Source organism: Nerophis ophidion, linkage group LG06 (genome assembly GCF_033978795.1).
Source record: "Nerophis ophidion isolate RoL-2023_Sa linkage group LG06, RoL_Noph_v1.0, whole genome shotgun sequence".
Lineage (NCBI taxonomy): Eukaryota > Metazoa > Chordata > Actinopteri > Syngnathiformes > Syngnathidae > Nerophis > Nerophis ophidion.
The window spans coordinates 78,524,628-78,548,983 of record NC_084616.1 but is presented as its reverse complement, the minus strand read 5'-3'; the positions used below and the strand labels follow the sequence as shown (position 1 = coordinate 78,548,983).

Sequence of the window (24,356 nt, the reverse complement as noted above, 5' to 3'; positions counted from 1 at the left end):
CGGGGGTGCGACTTATACTCAGGATCGACTTATGTGTGAAATTATTAACACATTACCGTGAAATATCAAATGATATCATTTAGCTCATTCACGTAATAGACTAGACTTATAAGATTTCATGGGATTTAGCAATTAGGAGTGACAGATAGTTTGGTAAAGGTATAGCATGTTCTATATGTTGTAGTTATTTGAATGACTCTTACCATAATATGTTAGGTTAACATAGCAGGCACCTTCTCAGTTGCTTATTTATTCAGCCTGTTGTTCACTATTCTTTATTTATTTTAAATTGCCTTTCAAATGTCTATTCTTGGTGTTGGCTTTTATCAAATACATTTCCCCAAAAAATGCGACTTATACTCCAGTGCGACTTATATAAGTTTTTTTCCGTCTTTATTATGCATTTTCGGTGCGACTTATACGCCGAAAAATACGGTATTTATACTATAAAACGTACTACTACATGCAAATGTTGGATCGGTCGAATTCCACATGATCATGAAAATTCCTATGATCAGGCAATCCCTAAATGAGGGCTATCCCCAGTCCTAAAGTCACTCTCACGAGAAATATCTGAATAAATGGCATTTCCCGTGCCTTCGAGTGACACCTGAGATCGAACAGATGCAAGGGAGGGTTTACCCGCCGTCCCTTTTCAAAAGCATTGAGACTCCTCATTATTCATTGTCCTCATGCTGATCGAAAAGCAGCCGGCCCGGCTTGGCATCTATAAATTACACATCCACGCTTCAACAGTCTTACTTTTATGATTCATAAAAAGGCCTCGATCGAATATGGTGCTTTCAGCTGCGTAGCATCACTTTTCAGTGACCAGCTGCAGTTTAAGTGCCTTTCAACCTATTGCTGTGCGTGGGTCTGAGGGGTTGGAGGTCCAGATGGTAACCAAACCACTTCCTGCATGCCACCTATTGACATCCCCACCAATGGGTGATGTCAAAAGTGTTCCACAAAGAGAAGGAATTGTCATATTGTTCTGAAAATATCTGGTTGTCCTCCAAGCAGCCTGCATGGACTGCATCCAAGTCATCCATGATAATGATGCACACTTTTATTCACATCCTTTAAATAAGTCAAGAGTGGGTAACGCGATATAGCACTTCTGGAAGCCGGCAGATGGTCAGCTATCCAAGAATGTCTGGAAGCTGGAAAGACCCTGAACGCAGAGAAAGGGGCAGACGGAGGGGGCTCCGGGCTGGCATATGTCAGAACGAGATTCTTTACAAAGGTTGCAAATGAGACATAATCCATACATCTTTGGCCTTCTTGACGAACAAACAGCCTTGGATGGCATCCTTAAGGGCCCACATGTTCATTGTCAATAAGGGGGACCAACGTTCTCCTGGAAAACTCAGAGATACCAACAATTAACCCTTAAGTATACACTGGGGTACATTTCACCCTTAATGGACAGAACTCCCCTGCCCCCGCCAGTTAAATCTAACCAGGCACGTGGATCCAATAAAACCGCAGCATGCAAGCCCAACGCATAGTTTCACCTACAGCCGCTTCTGGACAGCTGAGACAGCAGCAACACGGCTGTCGCTCCGCACACACGCTGCCGTCTAGTTTCAAGTGTCGTCTGCTTAATCAGAGGATAGGGGTGGTACATACTGTAATGACATAGTGTTGTTTGTACAAAGCCCAGCAAAAGCGGGATATTCCAGTTATATTGTGCGCTTCCCCACAAGCCTATGGCCTCCAGTAACCAGACCTCATGTCCAGTGACTGGTGCACAGACCAGCGACAACGGCAGAATAAGTGAGTTTCAGGTGTTAAACTTTACATTGAAGTATAAGTTTGTGTTTATACACATCACACCTCTGTTACACCTCTCTGATACAAGTAACACACGTCTCTGCTACTGCAGCGTAGCAAAAAGACAACTTCTGATGATGATGATGATAATTGTTTTCAACACAACATACATACAGACATAAAAGTGATCAGCTTCCAAGTAAAAAGTTTTATAAATACAGACCATTTAACACAGGCCTGGAAAATTATTTTGACTCGGGGGGCCAAATCTAGGGGAAAAAATTGTGTCTGGGGACTGGTATATCTGATTTTTATTAACCCATCCATTCATTCATCTTCTTCCGCTTATCAGAGGTCGGGTCGCGGGGGCAGCAGCCTAAGCAGGGAAGTCCAGACTTCCCTCTCCCCAGCCACTTCGTCCAGCTCTTCCTGGGGGATCCCGAGGCGTTCCCAGGCCAGCCGGGAGACATAGTCTTCCCAACGTGTCCTGGGTCTTCCCCGTGGCCTCCTACCGGTCGGACATGCCCTAAACACCTCCCCAGGTAGGCGTTCGGGTGGCATCCTGACCAGATGCCCGAACCACCTCATCTGGCTCCTCTCCATGTGAAGGAGCAGCAGCTTTACTTTGAGTTCCTCCCGGATGGCAGAGCTTCTCACCCTATCTCTAAGGGAGAGACCCAAACTCATTTGGGCCGCTTGTACCCATGATCTTATCCTTTCGGTCATGACCCAAAGCTCATGACCATAGGTGAGGATGGGAACGTAGATCGACCGGTAAATTGAGAGCTTTGCCTTCCGGCTCAGCTCCTTCTCCACCACAACGGATCGATAGAACGTCCGCATTACTGAAGACGCCGCACCGATCCGCCTGTCGATCTCACCATCCACTCTTCCCTCACTCGTGAACAAGACTCCTAGGTACTTGAACTCCTCCACTTGGGGCAGGGTCTCCTCCCCAACCCGGAGATGGCACTCCACCCTTTTCAAGGCGAGAACCATGGAGGCATTGATTCTCATTCCGGTCGCTTCACACTCTGCTGCGAACCGATCCAGTGAGAGCTGAAAATCCCGGCCAGATGAAGCCATCAGGACCACATCATCTGCAAAAAGCAGAGACCTAATCCTGCAGCCACCAAACCAGAACCCCTAAACACCTTGACTGCGCCTAGAAATTCTGTTCATAAAAGTTATGAACAGAATGGGTGACAAAGGACAGCCTTGGCAGAGTCCAACCCTCACTGGAAACGTGTCTGACTTACTGCCGGCGATGCGGACCAAGCTCTGACACTGATCATACAGGGAGTGGACTATGTTCTGACACTGATCATACAGGGAGTGGACTATGTTCTGACACTGATCATACAGGGAGTGGACTATGTTCTGACACTGATCATACAGGGAGTGGACTATGTTCTGACACTGATCATACAGGGAGTGGACCGCCACAATCAGACAGTCCCATACCCCATACTCTCTGAGCACTCCCCACAGGACTTTTTATTAACACTAAAACAAAACCTCACAATAATGTCTGATTGAATGCTAAAAACGTTGACAGACCGCCTTAAAAAATGAAATGAAATAAAAAATTTTTACTAAATGCGACACCCAAAATGTACATGAAAATAAATAATGCTGGATTTACAATAACTATGAACGATAAAACACTGAATATTGACAACATATGAATGTCACACTCCCTATCGATTGACATATTTTACAATCTAGCGAAACGCAACAAAAATGCAACAAACACAGCCAAATATGAACCCCCACCTATAATCTGATACATCTGATATATCACTAAGCTTCAGAACTTTGTTGTAAAAATCTCCTTCCGTGTCTGTCCCCGCTCTGGAAACACTCCCCACCCACACTGCTTGGTGCCTCGTCTGAGCTGCAGTGACGTAAATAGCTATAGTAACTAATTAGAATACCATAGTAACTAATTAGAATACCATAGTAACTAATTACAATACCATAGTAACTAGTATATCATGCAAAACCGCAGACTCCAACCATTGAAATACTTTGTATAGTTGAAGACTTAAGGTCATTTAAAAACATCGCTGCACATCATCCCAGCCCTGCTCTGAGGCCTTCAAGGGGAACATTATCACAATTTCAAAAGGGTTAAAAACAATAAAAATCAGTTCCCAGTGGCTTGTTGTATTTTTTGAAGTTTTTTTTCAAAATTTTACCGGTCCCCGAATATCCCTACAAAAAGCTTTAAAGTGCTTGTTTTTCGCTATTAGCGATGAGACTATCCATTTCCCTGTGACGTCACACAGTGCTGCCAATGTAAACAAACAATGGGAATACCACAGCAAGATATAGCGACATTAGCTCGGATACAGACTCGGATTTCAGCGACTTAAGCGATTCAACAGATAACGCATGTATTGAAACAGATGGTTGGAGTATGAAAGTATTGAAGAAGAAACTGAAGCTATTGAGCGAATAGCTATTGACGCTATTCATAGCCATAGCATGGCCGAATAGCTGCGTTAGCATCGCCGGTAAAATGTGCGGACCAAACGATCAGGACTTTCGTATCTCGTGACACGGGAGCAACTTAAATCCTTCGATTGGTAAGTGTTTGTTTCGCATTAAATGTGGGTACAAAGAAACGTAATGTAGTTGCAAATGCATCTGCAGGTTATCCATACATCTCTGTGCCATGTCTGCTTTAGCACCGCCGGTAAATAGCATGTTAGCATAGATTAGTGTAGCATGTTAGCATCGATTAGCTGGCAGTCAACATCAACAAAACTCACCTTTGTGAATTCGTTGACTTTATAGTTGCAAATGCATCTGCAGGTTATCCATACATCTCTGTGCCATGTCTGCTTTAGCATCGCCGGTAAATAGCATGTTAGCATCGATTAGCGTAGCATGTTAGCATCGATTAGCTGGCAGTCACGCCGCAACCAAATGTGTCTGATTAGCACATAAGTCAACATCAACAAAACTCACCTTTGTGATTTCGTTGACTATGGTTGCAAATGCATCTGCAGGTTATCCATACATCTCTGTGCCATGTCTGTCTTAGCATCGCCGGTCAAATGTGGAGACACTCTGGTACATTCAATGGGGGTCTGGCGGCAGACACTTTGGCATCTTGGGGCCAGTGGTGCAACTTGAATCCCTCCCTGTTAGTGTTGTTACACCCTCCGACAACACACCCACCAGGCATGATGTCTCCAAGGTTCCAAAAAATAGTCAAAAAAACGGAAAATAACAGAGCTGCGACCTGGTGTTTGTAATGTGTTGAAAATGAAAATGGCGGCTGTATTACCTCGGCGACGTCACATTCTGACGTCATCGCCTCCAGAGCGATAAACAGAAAGGTGTTTAATTCGCCAAAATTCACCCATTTAGAGTTCGGAAATCGGTTCAAAAAATGTATGGTCTTTTTTCTGCACCATCAAGGTATATATTGACGCTTACATAGGTCTGCTGATAATGTTCCCCTTCAAATGAAAACAAACTTGCCAACTCTGGTTTAGGGTGAACTCTGCAGTGCCTCCGACTAAAAGTCAGCTGGGATAGGCTCCGGCTCACTCTCCACCCGAATGGCAACAAAAGTAGTATAGTGAATTGATGGGAGATCCCATCAAAAAAAATTTAAACAAGTGGGCCAAAATGTATGCAAAAAGACACATTTTAGGACTATCAGAAAGAAAAGTTTTGTATAAATTGAAGCTGGACAGTGTCAGGCTATGATTTCTCTTGCACACACTTGCATGGAGTTTGGCATTTGTGCACACATTCCTTTGTCAGCTGACAAAAGCGGGTGTCCATCCAGCGTGTGTGCGCGTGTGTGTGTGTGTGTGTGTGTGTGTGTGTGTGTGTGTTACATGCCTCATTTAAAGTCCTACTGAAAGCCACTACTAGCGACCACACAGTCTGATAGTTTATATATCAATGATGAAATATTAACATTGCAACACATGCCAATACGCCCGCTTTAGTTTACTAAATTGCAATTTTAAATTTCGCGCAAAGTATCCTGTTGAAAATGTCGCGGTATGATGACGCGTGCGCGTGATGTCAAGGAATGTAGCGGACATTTTGATCCAGCACCGATCACAGCTATACTGTAAGTGTTCTGCTTTTAACGCATAATTACACAGTATTCTGGACATCTGCGTAGCTGAATCTTTTGCTATTTGTTCAATTAATAATGGAGACGTCAAAGAAGAAAGATGTAGGTGGGAAGCGGTGTATTGCGGCCACATTTAGCAACACAAACACAGCCGGTGTTTCCTTGTTTACATTCCCAAAGGTGAAGCTTTACTATGGAACAGCGCGGTCAAGCGAACATGGTTCCCGACCACATGTCAACCGGCAGGTTTCGGTGAGAAAATTGTGGTAATAAGTCGGCTCTTACCGTAGACATGAGCGGAGCTTGTGTCCTCCGGCAGCTAGGACTCTCTTACCTCCTCCCACCGGAGACACTGGCGGTCACCACACCCCTCTGACTTTCAGGTACCATATAATCTCACTAAAACACTAGTAACACAATAAGCAGATAAGGTATTTTCCAGTATTATCCTAGTAAATGTGTCTAATAACATCTGGATCGCTCCCACTGCCCTTGTCTTTTTTTTCTTCCTTCTAGTCCTTCACTCTCACTATCCTCATCCACGAATCTTTCTTCCTCGCTCAAATTAATGGTGAAATCGTCGTTTTTTTTCGGTCCGAATCACTCTCGCTGCTGGTGGCCATGATTGTGAGGTTGTGAGGAGCTCCACAACCCGTGACGTCACGCGCACATCGTCTGCTACTTCCGGGACAGGCAAGGCTTTTTTATTAGCGACCAAAAGTTGCGAACTTTATCCTCGATGTTCTCTACTAAATCCTTTCAGCAAAAATATGGCGAAATGATGAAGTATGACACATAGAATGGAGCTGCTATCTCCGTTTAAATAAGAACATCTCATTTCAGTAGGCCTTTAATGAACAGCATTACCTAATTTGACTGGTCTATTACCGTCGGAAGGGCAAAACAAATTTCAAAATAAAAGCATGGATGAAGTGAACATGAAAGGCACAATAAGAGTCCAGAGTTTATGGACAAAGACACAAGAAGTTACCCTCATTTAACTCCTTATGTTTTGTTTAAAAAGAAGAGCTGACCTGCAGTTGTGGGCGAAGAGGGTTCACTCAGTTGTCCAGGATGATGTTGAGACACGCCGCGGCTCACTGACTACTACGGCAGGCAAAGTAGATCCACTTCCACGCTTCACGGCACTCTAAGACGCCTTAAACTACTTGAAAGTCGCGTACTTAAATGTATGATAATACTCAGGTGAGTCCGTAAGGTGTGTAAAAGTAGGCAAGAAGCCGAAATGTGTCGCTGACGCAGGTTCCTTCTTCATCAGTGAGCGTCCACCAGCTTGAATGAGGAGTCAAGTCAAACTCAGTAGGATAGGGCGGGACAGGAAATGAGGCTTTTGCTTTCAAAATAAAACTGTTTATTTAAAAAAAATTAAAGATTAATCGTTTTAACGTTACTCATACACTTTATGTAACTATTCCAAAACTATGAGCTCTCCAAGAAATGTCTTGTTTAAATTTATATCAACAAACGAAATCCTCGAGCTGTTTCTAGGCAATGCTTTTGTTATGAAATGACTGCCCATATTCCGCCCTGGACCATTTTGCATGACTTTAGACTTGATCACCATTAGTTGCCCGGCCCGCAGGTCATTTTTTAACAGCCCCACGGCACATTTTAAAAATACTATTGAAACATTTTTAAACGTAAAAAAGTGATATAAAAGAGCAAACGGGTGAAATGTAACAAGAAAATTGTGCAATGTTTACTCTAATAACACAAAGCTGCCATGCAGGCTGTTTCTTTCTTTAAATAATAATAATGAATCAAAATCAATGTCATGATGAATTATTGACCTATTCAAGGCTCCAATTACGTCACGTTAAATTTTCCACTTTGGGATATTTTTGGGGGAAAATGTTGCATATTTTGTGTTTGCCATATAAAAAACTGAGCTGTTTTTTTTTAAAGAAGGGCCTAAAATGAACAAACAAAAAACACAGACAACAATAAAAGTTATATTTGACAGATAGATCTGAATATGATCTTGAGATTATTGTGTTAAAAGTAAACAGTAAAGAAATGTATAGATCCCCAATAATTTTAGTGTGATTAGTTTTTTAATGTCATTGCTCAAAAAATAATGATGAATTAAAATCAATGGTGTTATGAGTTATTGACCTTTTTAATGCTCCAATTATTGTATAATCTCAAATATTCCACTTAAAAAATTATTGGGTGAAAATATTGCATATTTTGTGATTTTTCCATAAAAAAACATTTTTTTGTGTGCCAAAAAGAGCATACAACTTAAATCTTTAAAATCATTATTTTGACGGATAGACCTAATGTTGATCTACAGATTTAAAACTTGAATAATAATAAAAAAAATAATACTGAATAATGACACATTTTTAATATTTCTTTGACCAAATCCCTTTGGGGTCCCCGGGATGTATATTGGTTATACATATATTGTATTGTTTTTTAAAATAAAATAAAAAAATGTCAAAATGGCCCCTGCATGTTTTGATTTTTCAGTCTGCGGCCCTAAGTGGAAAAAGTTTGGACACCCCTGGACTTGATAGTCAAACAATGACTTCTGTTAGTGGCCATAAATAGGTAAAACTGATTATGAATATTTTACCTCAAATATAGTGTTTTCTGATTGAATTTAAAATAGTATTACTTTGAATATGCCCATTGGATGTCCCAGCGAGAAAGTTAGCTGCTTTTCATGGATGATGTCACTATTGAGGGCATGCAAATAAATAAACAAATATATATACAAATCAATAACATAAACTCATGCAGAAACAGGTCTGCTACTTTCCATGTTGACATTTTCAACTTCAGCTCCTGCCTGCCCTCTGCTGGTCAGAAGTAACATAACATCAACTTTATGCTCTTTTTTTTGTTTGTTTGTTTGTTTTGTTTTTAGTAATATTTTATTGTGGTGGCTTGCCCACATTTTCCACGCACTGTCGAGGAAATGTGGCTTCATGGAGTCTCTAAAACTGGCCTCGGCAATTATTTTAACTCAGGGGGCCAAATTTTGAGAAAAAATGTGTCTGGGGGCCGGTGTATCTATCTATCTCTCTCATATATATATATATACATATATATATATATATATATATATACATATATACATATATATATATATATATATACATATATATATATATATATATATATATATATACATATATATATATATATATATATATATATATACATATATATATATATATATATATATATATATATATATATATATATACATGTATATATCCATTATCAGTCAATCAATGATTATTTATATAGCCCTAAATCACTAATGTCTCAAAGGGCTGCACAAACCACTACCACATCCTCGGTAGGCCCACATAAGGGCAAGGAAAAACTCACACCCAGTGGGACGTCGGTGACAATGATGACTACGAGAACCTTGGAGAGGACCGCATATGTGGGCAACCCCCCCCCCCCCTAGGGGACTGAAAGCAATGGATGTCGAGCGGGTCTAACATGAAGTCCAGTCCAAAGTGGATCCAGCATACATACATACATACATACATACATACATATATATATATATATATATATATATATACTTACACACATGATTGAAAGCTAAAAACGTTATAACACACCCCCTTAAAAAAAAGAACTGAACGAGACACCAAAGATGTACATGAAAATAAACAATGTGGGATTTGCAATATTATCTATGAACAACAAAACACTGAATATTGACAACATAAGAATGTCACACCTCCTTTCAATCAAAATATTTTACAATTAAGTGAAACGCAACAAAAATGCAACAAACAACAAAATATGAAAGCAAATGGTTAAAAAAAACAAAAAACCCACCCTCAATCTGATAAATCTGAGAAATATCTAAGCTTTAGAACGTTGTTGTAAAAAAACATCACTGCACATGAAAATGTCAGCTGCAGTTTCCATCTTAAAGATCTAAAAAATATATATTTGGGAACGTCCTGTGGTCCAGATTGAAAGGCTTAAAGGGCCCCGCATGTGGCCCCCGGGCCTTTATTTGCCCAGTCGTGCTCTAAATGAGATGTGTATGGACTCACTGATGCCAGGAAATAAATGACTGGACAAGATAGATAGTGAAGTAAATTCTATTTACATAGCCCCGTTTCCTCAAGTGACTCAAATATCTGAGTTACAATTAAAGCAGTGTGGGTGGAACTGGGAGCAGGTGGGTCAAGTGTCTTGCCCAAGGACACAACGGCAGTGACTGGAACGGCGGAAGCGGGGTTCAAACCTGCAACCCTCAAGTTGCTGTCACAGCCGCTCTACCAACCGAGCTAAACCGCCCCAATAAATAAATAGACAGACAGACAGATTTGATGTGAGTTTTACAAAAGGGGTGTGGTTTGAGCTTGTAGGGGCGTGGCTTTACCCTCCTTCCACCTTAGCCACCACTGACTCACCTGTCAGGTAAAAAAAAAGCGCTTCATGTGTGTGAACACGGAGCACCAGAGTGAACATTTGCACCATGGACTCTCCACCTCGGGACTCTCCGGCCAGACCAGGTTTTCAGAGGGTTGAAGTCCATAAGACGACGTGGGACGTCCCTCAAAGATACACAACGCTGTGGGCTGTCGGCTCCGGGGCCTACGGGACAGTTTGGTGAGTAGGAAGGATGACATCATCAAGACTACAGTATGTGTGTACTGTATTTATCTCTTTCACTGTACATGAATGCAATTAAAAACAATATAAAAATGTATTTAGAAGACATAATGTTGTTTAAAACCGCACATGCCTTTAATCCCTCTCCTGTTTGCAAAAGGTCCCACATTTAAAAGCTTTTGAAAACAAATGTTTTTCAGTGTCGAGCTTCTTTCTCAGGGGTCGGGAACCTTTTTGGCTGAGAGAGCCATGAAAGCCAAATATTTCAAAATGTGAGAGCCATATCATATTTTTTAACACTGAATGCAACTAAATGTGTGCATTTTTAAGTAAGACCAACATTTTAGAGTATAATAAGTCTCTTATTCTTTTTAATAACATTGTTATTCTGAAGCTAACCAATAATAAATCAAATGTCATGTCTGTTGATCATGTTTTTGTTTGGCCATGTGCTGTTTGTCCTTTGGACTCTTTAAGTTCCTGTTTTTTTTCACTCCCTTGTCTGGTTTCCTTGGTTACTCATTTTGTCCACCTGTCTCTGGTGGACAAAATGCCCGCTCACCTGCTTCCCGAGCACTAATCAGAGGCAGTATTTAAGCTCGTCTTTGCCAGTCAGTCGCCCTGTGCTGACTTGTTTCATGCCTTGCCATAGTTTCGTGCTTCATGCCATGCCAAGTAAGTTTTGTTTGATTTATGTTCTTAGTCTGTTTATGCGTTAGCTTTGTTCTTTAGCCCAAGTTGTTCCTCCACTGTGAGCGATTTTTGTTTGTATCTTTTTTTAGTTTAAATGAAATCATGTTTTTACCTAAATTCCATGTCCCGAGTAGTCCGTCTGCCTTCCTGGGAGAACGACCCCGCAGGAAGCTGCAACCCGCCCCCCCCCATCGTGACATAAAATACTTCTTACCATTAATGCGACTTCTTGAACAGGTGCGGTAAAAAACGGATGGATGGATATAAATGCATGAGAATGTTTTATATTTTGCACGTTATTTTTAGCACCAGCGAAATTATTCATAATTATCGCGTTAAGCAATGTCAGCTCAGATTTATCTGAGAGCCAGATGCAGTCATCAAAAGAGCCACATCTGGCTCTAGAGCCATAGGTTCCCTACCCCTGTTCTATCTAGATGCTCAAAGTGTGCATTCCACTCCTTGCACCCTCGGCTATCTTGCCATCTGCAAACAGACACTCTATTGTGCGCCTCGGGCAAGTCAGCAAGTCAATGCAAGTCCACGGATATGCAAGAATCTTCTCCTTGAGGAAAACCACATATTTAGTAATAAACCAGCAGCGACTGACAAGGTCATGCTTTTCTACTCGTAGGCACCAGGGTCAGTACATTAGGTATAGTGAGACAACACAATGGGAGTTTACCAACAACAATAATGTTACTTTGGCTTTAATATGGTGGATGTGCAGAACTGTTGTTGTTTTTTCATAGAATAACACTACCTGCATGAAAGTGTCTAAAGCAGGGGTCACCAACCTTTTTGAAAGCAAGAGCTACTTCTTGGGTACTGATTAATGTGAAGGGCTACCAGTTTGATACACACTTCAATAAATTGCCAGAAATAGCCAATTTGCTCAATTTACCTTTAACTCTATGTCAGGGGTAGGGAACCTATGGCTCTAGAGCCAGATGTGGCCCTTTTGATGACTGCATCTGGCTCTCAGATAAATCTGAGCTGACATTGCTTAACACGATAAGTAATGAATAATTCCACTTGTAATCATCGTGTTAACAATAACATTCCAAATGCAAAACATTCTCATGCATTTTTATGTTCAAGAAGTTGTGTTAATGGTAAGAAGTTATTTTTTTTTATTATTGGTTAGTGTGGGTCTTGCCCTCCTGGGGGTTCTTCAGACCACCAAGCACCGACATGAGAGCCTGTTTTAGGGTTAAAATATTATTTTTTTCAATAAGTCTCTCAGTTGCTTTCCAGCAATTGTATTTTTCTCTTTCGTCCTCATTCGCACTCTGGCTCCAGCCCCAACCCTGTCTCTCCTGCTGGCTGCTGCTTATAACAGAGCGACAGGTGATTAGATAACAAGGCCCAGCTGGGCCATTAACGCACCTGTCGCTGATTTCGAGGCTGGTCCTGGCAACATCCTGCTTTGCTGCAGGCCCGCAGGCCACGCCTCCTCCACAGTTAGCTTCAGAATAACAATGTTATTACAAAGAACAAGAGACCTATTATACTCTGGAAATGTTGGTCTTACTTAAAAATGCACACGTTTAGTTGTGTTCAGTGTTAAAAAAATATTATATGGCTCTTAGGGAAATATATTTTAAAATATTTGGCTTCTTGGCTCTCTCAGCCAAAAAGGTTCCCGACCCCTGCTCTATGTTATTATTAATAGTTTGTGGAAACACTTCACATTTCTCACAATAAATATATATTTTTGATGACATGTTTTAAATAGTTTAAAATCCAATCTGCACTTTGTTAGAATATATAACAAATTGGACCAAGCTATATTTCTAACAAAGACAAATCATTATTTTTTCTAGATTTTCCAGAACAAAATTTTTGAAAGAAATTCAAAAGACTTTGAGATAAGAGTTAAATTTGATTCTACAGATTTTTTAGATTTGCCAGAATAATTTATTGGAATTTTAATCATAATAAGTTTGAAGAAATATTTCAGAAATATTCTTCATCGAAAAAACAGAAGCTAAAATGAAGAATTAAATACAATGATAAATACAAAATAAAAATGTTTACTTGAACATTGATTTAAATTCTCAGGAAAGAACAGGAAGGAATTTAAAAAGGTAAAAAAGTATATGTGTTTAAAAATCCTAAAATCATTTTTAAGGTTGTATTTTTTCTCTAAAATTGTCTTTCTGAAAGTTATAAGAAGCAAAGTAAAAAAATTAATGAATTTATTCAAACAAGTGAAGACCAAGTCTTTAAAATATTTTCTTGGATTTTCAAATTCTATTTGAGTTTAGTCTCTCTTATAATTAAATATGTCTAGCAAATAAATAAGGCTTGTAAATAAATACAATTTAAAAAATAGAGGCAGTTCTCCCAGGATGCAAAGAAACTTTTCCGGACAAGACTTGAAGATAGGAACATATTTAATAATCAATTAATCCTAAACATCAGAAATGACAGGAACCAAAACAAAAGGAAAGCGTGCCGTTCACACGAGGGGCTAAAGAACAAAAAAAAAATTAACGCAGGAAACATAGACGCTAACTCTTAGCATGAACTATGGACATAGAACAAACAAGACTTACTTTGGCCTGAAACAACCAATATAACTACGGCATAGCACAACATCAAACTGTGGCATGAAACCAATGATGACGCCAGGCCGACTGACTGGCAAAGGTGGGCTTAAATCATGTCTCTTGAGGGGATACCCGTTCGCGTCCTGAACACCAGAGGCAGGGGAAAATCATAAGTCGCCATGGTAACTAAAACAAACAAGGGTGCACAAAAACAGGAACTGATGGAATCCAAAACTAACAGAACATAACAAAAACATGAACCGGACCAAGGATCATGACACCATTCTTTATAAATACATACTGTGCGTATATATATAATTTGTATATTTAATGATTGTATCTATTATTTGTTTACTGCGACATAAATAATGGCACATACAATACAACCCTATCCAGCATGCAATAGTCACGAAGCAAAAGTCAGCCATTATAGAGACGATCATATATAGAGTGCCTATAATGCATTCATATACTGTAATGTCTTTAATTACTCTCTCGTGTCCTTTAATATCATATTGTGTGTGCCAGCTCCGCCATTGACCAGAAGACCAAGGAAAAGGTGGCCATCAAGAAGCTATATCGTCCTTTCCAGTCCCTCACCCACACCAAACGGGCCTACAGAGAACTACGTCTACTACGTCACATACAACATGAAAACGTAAGCCGTAACATCACCTTCACCCCCCCAAGTGCCACATTTAGATAAAAACCTGGCTATCCAAGCACCGCAATAATGACCAACATTGGAGAATAGCAGCGTGATACAAAACCCCAAAACAGTAAAGTTGTATAATTGTAAATAAAAACAGAATACAATGAGTTGAAAATGTTTTTTTTATCTTATATTAAATTGAATAAACTGCAAAGACAAGATATTTAAAGTCCTACTGAAAGCCACTACTAGCGACCACACAGTCTGATAGTTTATATATCAATGATGAAATATTAACATTGCAACACATGACAATACGCCCGCTTTAGTTTACTAAATTGCAATTTTAAATTTCCCGGGGCTTTTTTCTTGAAAACGTCGCGTAATGATGACGTGTTTTGGGGTTTGGTTTTTTTTAATTATATCGTAATTTTCACCAGTCCTGATGTGTGTGTCCAGTTTGGTGAGTTTTGAAGCATTTTAAGAGGGTCAAATTACAGCTCAAAGAAGCAAAAATGAAATTTTTTAGGAAACTTTTGTTTTGAAGGGGTTTTTGCCAACTTTCTGTTGATTTTTGCTGAAGGAGGTCAGTGTATGAAATCTAGGTCTAAGTGAGACCTACATAGAGGTTTTTGTTTCATGTCTCTACGACATTCCTACCGGAAGTTACAAGCAGTTTTGTCTGTTTTCTTCCTACGAGCAGTTTTGTTCTTAGGGGGCGCTAGAGCGCAATTTGGAGTTTAAAAAATTTTTTTTTTATTAGACTGGTGAACAAGTTAGGACATAAATCATGATCCCAATACGGAAAATCATTGCATCGAATAGAGAATGTCTCATTTGTGGTGAAATCTATCAAAATGGTTCTAAAAAGGAGGGATTTTTCAAATTGACTGTGTCGCTTTTAAAAGTTCTCTCCCTCTGTTCAACATATGAAATAACAAGTGTGTGTAAAAATTTGAAGTGCTCCGCCACAGGCCAACTTATGCGTGTCTAAGTGAGAACTACATAGAGGTTTTTGTTTCATGTCTCTACGACATTCCTACCGGAAGTTACAAGCAGTTTTGTCTGTGTTTTCTTCCCAAGAGCAGTTTTGTCCTTAGGGGGCGCTAGAGCGCAATTTGGAGTTTAAAAAAAAAAAATTGTTATTAGATCAAAATGTTTGCCAGTCCTGATGTGTGTGTCCAGTTTGGTGACTTTTGAAGCATTTTAAGGGGGTCAAATTACAGCTCAAAGAGGCAAAGATGACATTTTTTAGGAAACTTTTGTTTTGAAGGTGTTTTTGCCAACTTACTGTTGATTTTTGCTGAAGGAGGTCAGTGTATTAAATCTAGGTCTAAGTCAGACCTACATAGAGGTTTTTGTTTCATGTCTCTACGACATTCCTAACGGAAGTTACAAGCAGTTTTGTCTGTGTTTTCTTCCTACGAGCAGTTTTGTTCTTAGGGGGCGCTAGAGCGCAATTTGGAGTTTAAAAAAAAAAATGTTATTAGATCAAAATTTTCGCCAGTCCTGATGTGTGTGTCCAGTTTGGTGACTTTTGAAGCATTTTAAGGGGGTCAAATTACAGTTCAAAGAGGCAAAAATTAAATTTTTTAGGAAACTTTTGTTTGGAAGGGGTTTTTTGCCAACTTCCTGTTGATTTTTGCTGAAGAAAATCAGTGTATGAAATCCAGGTCTAAGTCAGACCTACATAGAGGTTTTTGTTTCATGTCTCTACGACATTCCTAACGGAAGTTACAAGCAGTTTTGTCTGTGTATTTTCCTAGGGGGCGCCAGAGCGCAATTTTGACTTTTGGGTTTTTTGCCAGTCCTGATGTGTGTGTTAAATTTGGTGAGTTTTGAAGCATGTTAAGGGGGTTAAATTACAGCTCAAAGAGGTGCCAGTATAATAATAATAAAACCTTGGAAATACAATAGGGTCCTCTGTCCCGAAGCGACATTCGGTCCCTAATAACTTATTGGGATGTTACCATTTAGTGGTCAATTGTACAGAATATGTACTGTACTGTGCAATCTACTAATAAAAGTCTCGATCAATCTATTCAATCAATCGAAAAAAACAAAACACGAGATGGATCCTGCACACAGTTTGAGAATCCCTGAACTAGAGAACCCAGAATGTATCGTAGGTGCAGGACTCAAAGGCCGGATGATAAAACATTCTTTGACGTCTGCCTTTTGTTTCGTCCTCGTCTCTTGTTTGCTTTAAAGAAAAGTCGGTTATGAGGACAAGCAAACTTTGTTGACCGTTCAACAAAAGCACACATCATCTTATCCCGGCTTCAGGGCCGAGGCGGGAGTGTTTGTTGTTGGGACCTGGGACCTGGGACCTGCATCCATCCATGTCTACACCGCATACACACTCTATTATGTATTATGTAAGTGTGGCTTTTGGGGAGCTCATGCAGGAAAGACATAAAGTACAGAAAGACAGCTTTATGATAAAAGTGTGGTTTTGACCTACATTTTCTTGTGGATGTTGGAGAAGAAGAAGAAGACAACTAATGAGAAGACACATTCTAATTTTTTACACAAAAATAGTTGAGATTCAGTTACAGAAATGTAAGTATGTCTGTAAATCAATCAATGTTTATTTATATAGCCCTAAATCACAAGTGTCTCAAAGGGCTGCACAAGCCACAACGACATCCGCGGATCAGCACCCACATAAGGGCAAGGAAAAACTCACAGAACCCAGTGGAATGCCGATGTGAATGACTATGAGAAACTTTGGAGAGGACCACAGATGTGGGTGACTGGATGCAATGGACGTTGAGTGGGTCTAACATAATATTGTGAGAGTCCAGTCCATAGTGGATCTAACATAATATTGTGAGAGTCCAGTCCTTAGTGGATCTAACATAATAGTGAGAGTCCAGTCCATAGTGGATCTAACATAATAGTGAGAGTCCAGTCCATAGTGGATCTAACATAATAGTGAGAGTCCAGTCCACAGTGGATCTAACATAATAGTGAGAGTCCAGTCCATAGTGGATCTAACATAATATTGAGAGTCCAGTCCATAGTGGATCCAACATAAAAGTGAGAGTCCAGTCCATAGTGGATCTAACATAATAGTGAGAGTCCAGTCCATAGTGGATTTAACATAATAGTGAGAGTCCAGTCCATAGTGGATCTAACATAATAGTGAGAGTCCAGTCCATAGTGGATCTAGCATAATAGTGAGAGTCCAGTCCATAGTGGATCTAACATAATAGTGAGAGTCCAGTCCATAGTGGATCTAACATAATAGTGTGAGAGTCCAGTCCATAGTGGATCTAACATAATAGTGAGAGTCCAGTCCATAGTGGATCTAACATAATAGTGAAAGTCCAGTCCATAGTGGATCTAACATAATAGTGAGAGTCCAGTCCATAGTGGATCTAACATAATAGTGAGAGTCCAGTCCATAGTGGATCTAACATGTATTTAGTGACAGTGGTTTTCTGAAGTGTTCCTGAGCCCATGTGGTGATATCCTTTAGAGATTGATGTCGGTTTTTGATACAGTGCCGTCTGAGGGATGGAAGGTCACGGTCATTCAATGTTGGTTTCTGGCCATGCTGCTTACGTGGAGTGATTTCTCCAGATTCTCTGAACCTTTTGATGATATTATGGAGCGTAGATGTTGAAATCCCTAAATTTCTTGCAATGTCACTTTGAGAAAGGTTGTTCTTAAACTGTTTGACTATTTGCTCACACAGTTGTGGACAAAGGGGTGTACCTCGCCCCATCCTTTCTTGTGAAAGTTTTTTGGGAAGCTGTTTTTATAGCCAATCATGGCACCCACCTGTTCCCAATTAGCCTGCACACCTGTGGGATGTTCCAAATAAGTGTTTGATGAGTATTCTTCAACTTTATCAGTATTTATTGCCACCTTTCCCAACTTCTTTGTCACGTGTTGCTGGCATCAAATTCTAAAGTTAATTATTATTTGCAAAAAAAATGTTTATGAGTTTGAACATGAAATATGTTGTCTTTGTAGCATATTCAACTGAATATGGCTTGAAAAGGATTTGCAAATCATTGTATTCTGTTTATATTTACATCTAACACCATTTCCCAACTGTTATGGAAACAGGGTTTGTTTCATCCGACTACTTGTCCTGGCCACCTGGGACCTGCAACAGTTGTTATTGAGAATAAAGCCTCACTGATATCAATCACTGTGTTGCATCCATTCTCCAACAATGTGTATCGATCTGGAACACATGCTGCACGTTGTTTTACTGCATTATTTATCTCTTGGAAGTTTTGTACCATTCGCCCTCCCCTGAGGGTGGAACAAAATAAAGTGACATTATTTCCCGGCGTAAAAAAAATAGAAATATCTTTTAAGTCAAGCAGTGTTAGTGTGAAGCATGGCTGTCAAACTCTGGCCCTTCGTGTAATTTCATTTGGCCCTTGAGACAATATTAAATTAACATTAAAGCTGGCCCGCTGGTGTTATACAGTGGGGGGGCCGCTGTATCACCGCATTCAACGCTATATTTCATACTTGCCAACCCCCCCGATTTTTCCAGGAGAATCCCGAATTTCAGTGCCCCCCCGAAAATCTCCCGGGGCAACCATTTTCCCGAATTTCCACCCGGACAACAATATTGGGGGCGTGCCTTAAAGGTACTGCTTTTAGCATCCTCTACAACAGGGGTGGGGAACCTATGGCTCTAGAGCCAGATGTGGCTCTTTTGATGACTGCATCTGGCTCTCTGATAAATCTGAGCTGACATTGCTTAAAACGATAAGTAATGAATAATTTCACTTGTAATCACAGTGTTAAAAATAATGTTCAAAATATAAAACATTCTCATGCATTTTTAATCCATCCATCCGTTCAAGAGGTTGCGTTAATGGTAAGAAGTTATTTATTTATTATTGGTTAGTGTGGGTCTTGTCCTCCTGGGGGTTCTTCAGACCACCAAGCACCGACATGAGAGCCTGTTTCAGGGTTACAATATTGTTTTATTTTTCAATAAGTCTCTCAGTTGCTTTCCAGCAATTGTATTTCCAGCTCAAACCCCGTTTCTCCTCCTGGCTGCTGCTTATAACAGAGCAACAGGTGATTAGATAACAAGGCCCAGGTGGGCCGTCTACGCACCTGTCGCTGCAGGCCACGCCCCCTCCACAGTTAGCTTCAGAATAACAATGTTATTACAAAGAATAAGAGACCTAATATACTCTAGAAATGTTGGTCTTACTTAAAAATCCACGCGTTTAGTTGTGTTCAGTGTTAAAAAAAAATATGATATGGCTCTTACGGAAATACATTTGAAAATATTTGGCTTTTCGGCTCTCTCAGCCAAAAAGGTTCCCGACCCCTGATCTACAACCTGTTGTCACGTCCGCTTTTCCTCCATACAAACAGCGTGCCGGCCCAGTCACGTAATATATGCGGCTTCTACACACACACAAATGAATGCCAGCATAATTGGTCAACAGCCATACAGGTCACACTGAGGGTGGCCGTATAAACAACTTTAACACTGTTACATCACACTGTGAACCTACACCAAACAAGAATGACAAACACATTTCGGGAGAACATCCGCACCGTAACACAACATAAACACAATAGAACAAATACCCAGAACCCTTTGTAGTACCAACTCTTCCGGGACGCTACAACATACACCCCCGCTACCAACAAAACTCTATTTTGCATGTCACTATAAAGTTATATAAGCCTTGCTTGTTCAATATTCAATGCAAAACTTGTTTGGGTCCCTATTAAAGTGTTAAGTTGTTCAACTTTGGCCCGCGGCTTTGTTCAGTTTAGAATTTTGGCCCACTCTGTATTTGAGTTTGACACCCCGCTTGAGATGGTTTCCTGTGGACGGGACTCTCGCTGCTGTCTTGGATCCGCTTTGAACTGAACTCTGGCGACTGTGTTGGAGCCACTATGGATTGAACTTTCACAGTATCATGTTAGACCCGCTCCACATCCATTGCTTTCGGTCCCCTAGAAGGGGGGGAGGGTTGCCCACATCTGAGGTCCTCTCCAAGGTTTCTCATAGTCAGCATTGTCACTGGCGTCCCACTGGATGTGAATTCTCCCTGCCCACTGGGTGTGAGTTTTCCTTGCCCTTTTGTGGGTTCTTCCGAGGATGTTGTAGTCGTAATGATTTGTGCAGTCCTTTGAGACATTTGTGATTTGGGGCTATATAAATAAACATTGATTGATTGATTGATTGATGGTGTGAAGTCTAATCAGGATGTCTGTGCTCCTCCAAAGGTGATCTGCCTCCTTGACGTCTTCACACCTGATTCCTCCGTGGAGAAATTCCAAACATTGTAAGTGAGTTGTCGCAGCTTGCATTTTAAAAAGGTGTGCAAGGACGTCCTGCAGGTGTGTATGAGAACTTCCTGCTTTTATCAGCAAGTTTGTTGATGTTTCTTGTCCCGCTGCACCAGTTACATGGTGATGCCCTTCGTAGCCCAGGATCTGGGCCACATCATGAAGAAGCGGCGATTGAGCCAGCGCATCATCACTTATCTGTTCTACCAGCTTCTCAGAGGACTGAAAGTAAGTGCTTACCACCGCACGCTATATTTCACGTGTATTAGCAGCATTTTTATTAGCGGTAGCCAGCATATGGAAGCATAACAGGCTACTATAAGACTTATGACAGGGTGCTGACTTCTGTCCACATGCTTTGACTCACACTGCAAGCTGGGAACAAGCAAAGTGTGACACCACTGATTATTTTATGATCCAACACTGAGTAGACTTCAGGCTGGTTTCGGTGATAGCGATCTGATACACAGACTTTGTGAAAATCAACCTAATGAGTCTGCAAAAATGCATTAAGTTGTAGATTTCAAATGATAACATAGGATATGGAATTCAGCTCTATATTTATTTTATTTATCTTATTTATGTATTATTGTGTGTTATTTATTAAATAGTATTTATTTATTTATTGTATTTCTCTATCATATAGTATTTATTACATTAGGATTTTATTATCATTATTATACATAATTTATTATTTATTATATAGTATTTATTTATTATATAGTATTGATTGTATTAGGATTTAATTATTATCATTATTTATTATATATAATTTATTATTATTATTTATTTGTATATATTAATATATGTTTATTTAATTTCAATTATATTGAGGTAGTGGCGGGAATTATGCATTATTATTATGTATTATTTATTATATAGTATTTATTTATTTTATTAGGATGTAATTATTATCATTAATTATTATATATAATATATACTTATTTATTTGTATATATTAATATATGTTTATTTATTTCAAGTATATTGAGGTAGTGGCGGGAATTATGCATTATTATTATGTATTATTTATTAAAAAACAACAACAACGCTTTTCTAAACACTCAAAGCGCTGACAGACTAGTGGGACTCAACATTCATTCACACCTTGTGGTGGTAAGCTACATCAGTAGCCACAGCTGCCCTGGGGTAGACTGACGGATTATATATATATATATATATATATATATATATATATATATATATATTATATAGTATTTATTTATTTTGTTAGGATTTAACTATTATCATTAATTATTATTATATATAATGTATCATTATTTATTTGTGTATATTAATGTATGTTTATTTATTTCAAGTATATTGAGGTAGTGGCGTGAATAGCAATATAGCCAAGCTAATACAACATAAAAAACAGAGGACGAAATCATTTAAGTAAAACTGTGTTTCAAACAGTCACAAAATAAACAAGTAACATAATAAAAGCATAAAATAAATACATTTTTATAATAACTGATATAGGAATAAAAAGTAAGTCACAGTTCAGTTACATTAACTAAATACTTCAAAAGTTTAAGTACTTTTTCTTTTACACTATATTCATGTTTTGTAATATAGATGATCCCAAATAACTGAAAAAAAAAGTATTGTTATTTTGATTTAAGAAACGATATCAGAGCAGAAAGACCTGGTATCGGTGGTATCGATATTTTAGTATCAGTACTGAGAACTGTATTCTAACTGCAATTAGCTTCACCAACTTAATGTCAAACATCTGCTCTATTATTAAGCGTTTTTGTAATATGAATATATAAATAATATTATATAATATTAATCATAAAAGTAGTTGATTAATATACATATATATGTGTGTGTGTATATATATATATATATATATATATGTTACAGTTAACTATATTGTGCATTTATACATTTTATTTATGCATTTTATTTCCTGTGTGACGCAAATGACAACTATACATCTAAACAAATATTTCCATAATTCGCTTGTGTCTCAAAGTGGTTTCAATATAATGTCTTTTAATTACAGTTTCCCCTTTTTACAGTACATCCATTCTGCTGGAATCATCCATCGGGTTTGTACTTTTTATGATAATACCCATTTTATTTGCATTCACTTTTGCAGATTATCTAAATGTAACTTAACTTTCATCAGTTTACATGACTAGAAGGACTTTGTATGGTAACCAAAAACTCAAGTAAAATATTTTTATATATACATATCTATATATATATATATATATATATATATATACATATATATATATAAAACAAACAGGCTGCATGTCTGTTAAGTGACTTGTAAAACGTAATTGCATTTAATTTGTACTTTATAGACCTAAAACTTGTCTAATAAAGGTTTTTAAAATCTTACTCCAAGTTGTGTCAAGCCTCTTAATATTTGCTGTTTGATTTCCAGGACTTGAAACCTGGTAACCTCGCTGTCAACGAGAACTGTGAACTAAAGGTATGTTTTTCGTACAATGAATTAAATAGAATACATCACAATAAACGCGTGAGTGTGTGTGTGTGTTTTATTACTACCTTTCTTGAGGAATCAAGAAGGAAAAGTAGCTTCCATATGAGGAGGTGTGAACAAGTTAGGACATAAATCATGATCCCAATACGGAAAATAATTGCATCAAATAGAGAATGTCTCATTTGTTGTGAAATCTATCAAAATGGCTCTAAAAAGGAGGGATTTTTCAAATTGACTGTCGCTTTTAAAAGTGCTCCCCCTCTGTTCAACATATGAAATAACAAGTGTGTGTAAAAATTTGAAGTGCTCCGCCGCTGGCCAACTTATGCGTGTGTAAGAAATTGAAATGCACCCCCTTTGGCCAAAATTAATTAAAATAAATATGTATATACGGGGACATACAGTCATAAATTGAAGTAAATAATAAAGATTAGAAACCAACTACAACAAAAAAATAAAAACAACTAAAAGCAGTCTTTTTTCTCACAATGTGTGGACTTTTTTCTTATAAAATTTTATCATATTTTTTTTGTTTCTGTAATATTGCAATATTCCTTTTATGTAAAATGATTACTTTTTAATGCAAACTGGCGACATTAGTTGTATAAAACTCTGACTTTTATCACAATATTGCCAATTTGTTTGTTGTTCTTATAAAACTGTGACAATTTTTGAGTAAAATGATGACTTCTATCAAAATTTTGTCAAATAAAATATCGATTATTTTCAAAACATTACCAAAAATTGATAGTTCTCCCATTTATTGTGACTTTTGTTGATCAAAATTACGACCCTTTTTCATATAATTGTCAAAATGTTAAGCTTTTCTTGTAAAATTGTGATTGTTGTTGAGTAAAAGTTCAACTTTTATCATAATATTGCACAAATGTTCAGTTTTTCTTGTAAAATTTTGACTTGCGCTGCGGTCTCAAGAAGGTAACAAATACAAGAGAGTGTGTGTGTGTGTGTGTGTGTGTGTGTGTGTGTGTGTTCTTGTATTTCCTTTTTGAGACATAAACAAGGAAAAGTACACAAGTGCACAAGTTAAGACTGAAATCATGGTCCCAATACGTAAATCCATTACATCTAATAGAGAGCCAAATACTAGAGTCTGTGAACATTGCTCCAAAGTCGGGATTTTTTTGTTGTTTTAATGTGCATACAAAATTAAACATTGGTGGGTGCAAAGGCTGTAAA

At 38.6% G+C, this 24,356-nt stretch overlaps 2 protein-coding genes across 6 annotated transcripts in view; one reads left to right on the top strand and one right to left on the bottom strand.

Moving 5' to 3' along the window:
• The window catches only part of plxnb1a (plexin b1a), a 188,147-nt gene extending 180,963 nt beyond the window's left edge, over positions 1–7,184 (bottom strand). For all 3 annotated transcript variants that reach the window (XM_061904912.1, XM_061904913.1, XM_061904914.1), the window contains exon 1: positions 6,919–7,184. The gene's annotated coding sequence lies outside the window, so the exon portion shown is untranslated. The remainder of the gene's footprint in view (positions 1–6,918) is intronic.
• Positions 7,185–10,269: 3,085 nt separating this feature from the next.
• zgc:171775 (STKc_p38 domain-containing protein) overlaps positions 10,270–24,356 on the top strand; it is a 25,704-nt gene continuing 11,617 nt past the window's right edge. The window contains exons 1-7 of one of the 3 annotated variants that reach the window (XM_061904917.1): positions 10,270–10,501; positions 10,705–10,776; positions 14,281–14,410; positions 20,636–20,694; positions 20,815–20,926; positions 22,726–22,755; positions 23,100–23,147. In XM_061904917.1, coding sequence (XP_061760901.1) covers positions 10,368–10,501; positions 10,705–10,776; positions 14,281–14,410; positions 20,636–20,694; positions 20,815–20,926; positions 22,726–22,755; positions 23,100–23,147 — 585 coding nt within the window. In that variant the 5' untranslated portion in view covers positions 10,270–10,367. The remainder of the gene's footprint in view (positions 10,502–10,704; positions 10,777–14,280; positions 14,411–20,635; positions 20,695–20,814; positions 20,927–22,725; positions 22,756–23,099; positions 23,148–24,356) is intronic. The other 2 variants (XM_061904916.1, XM_061904918.1) reach the window with 2 other exon arrangements.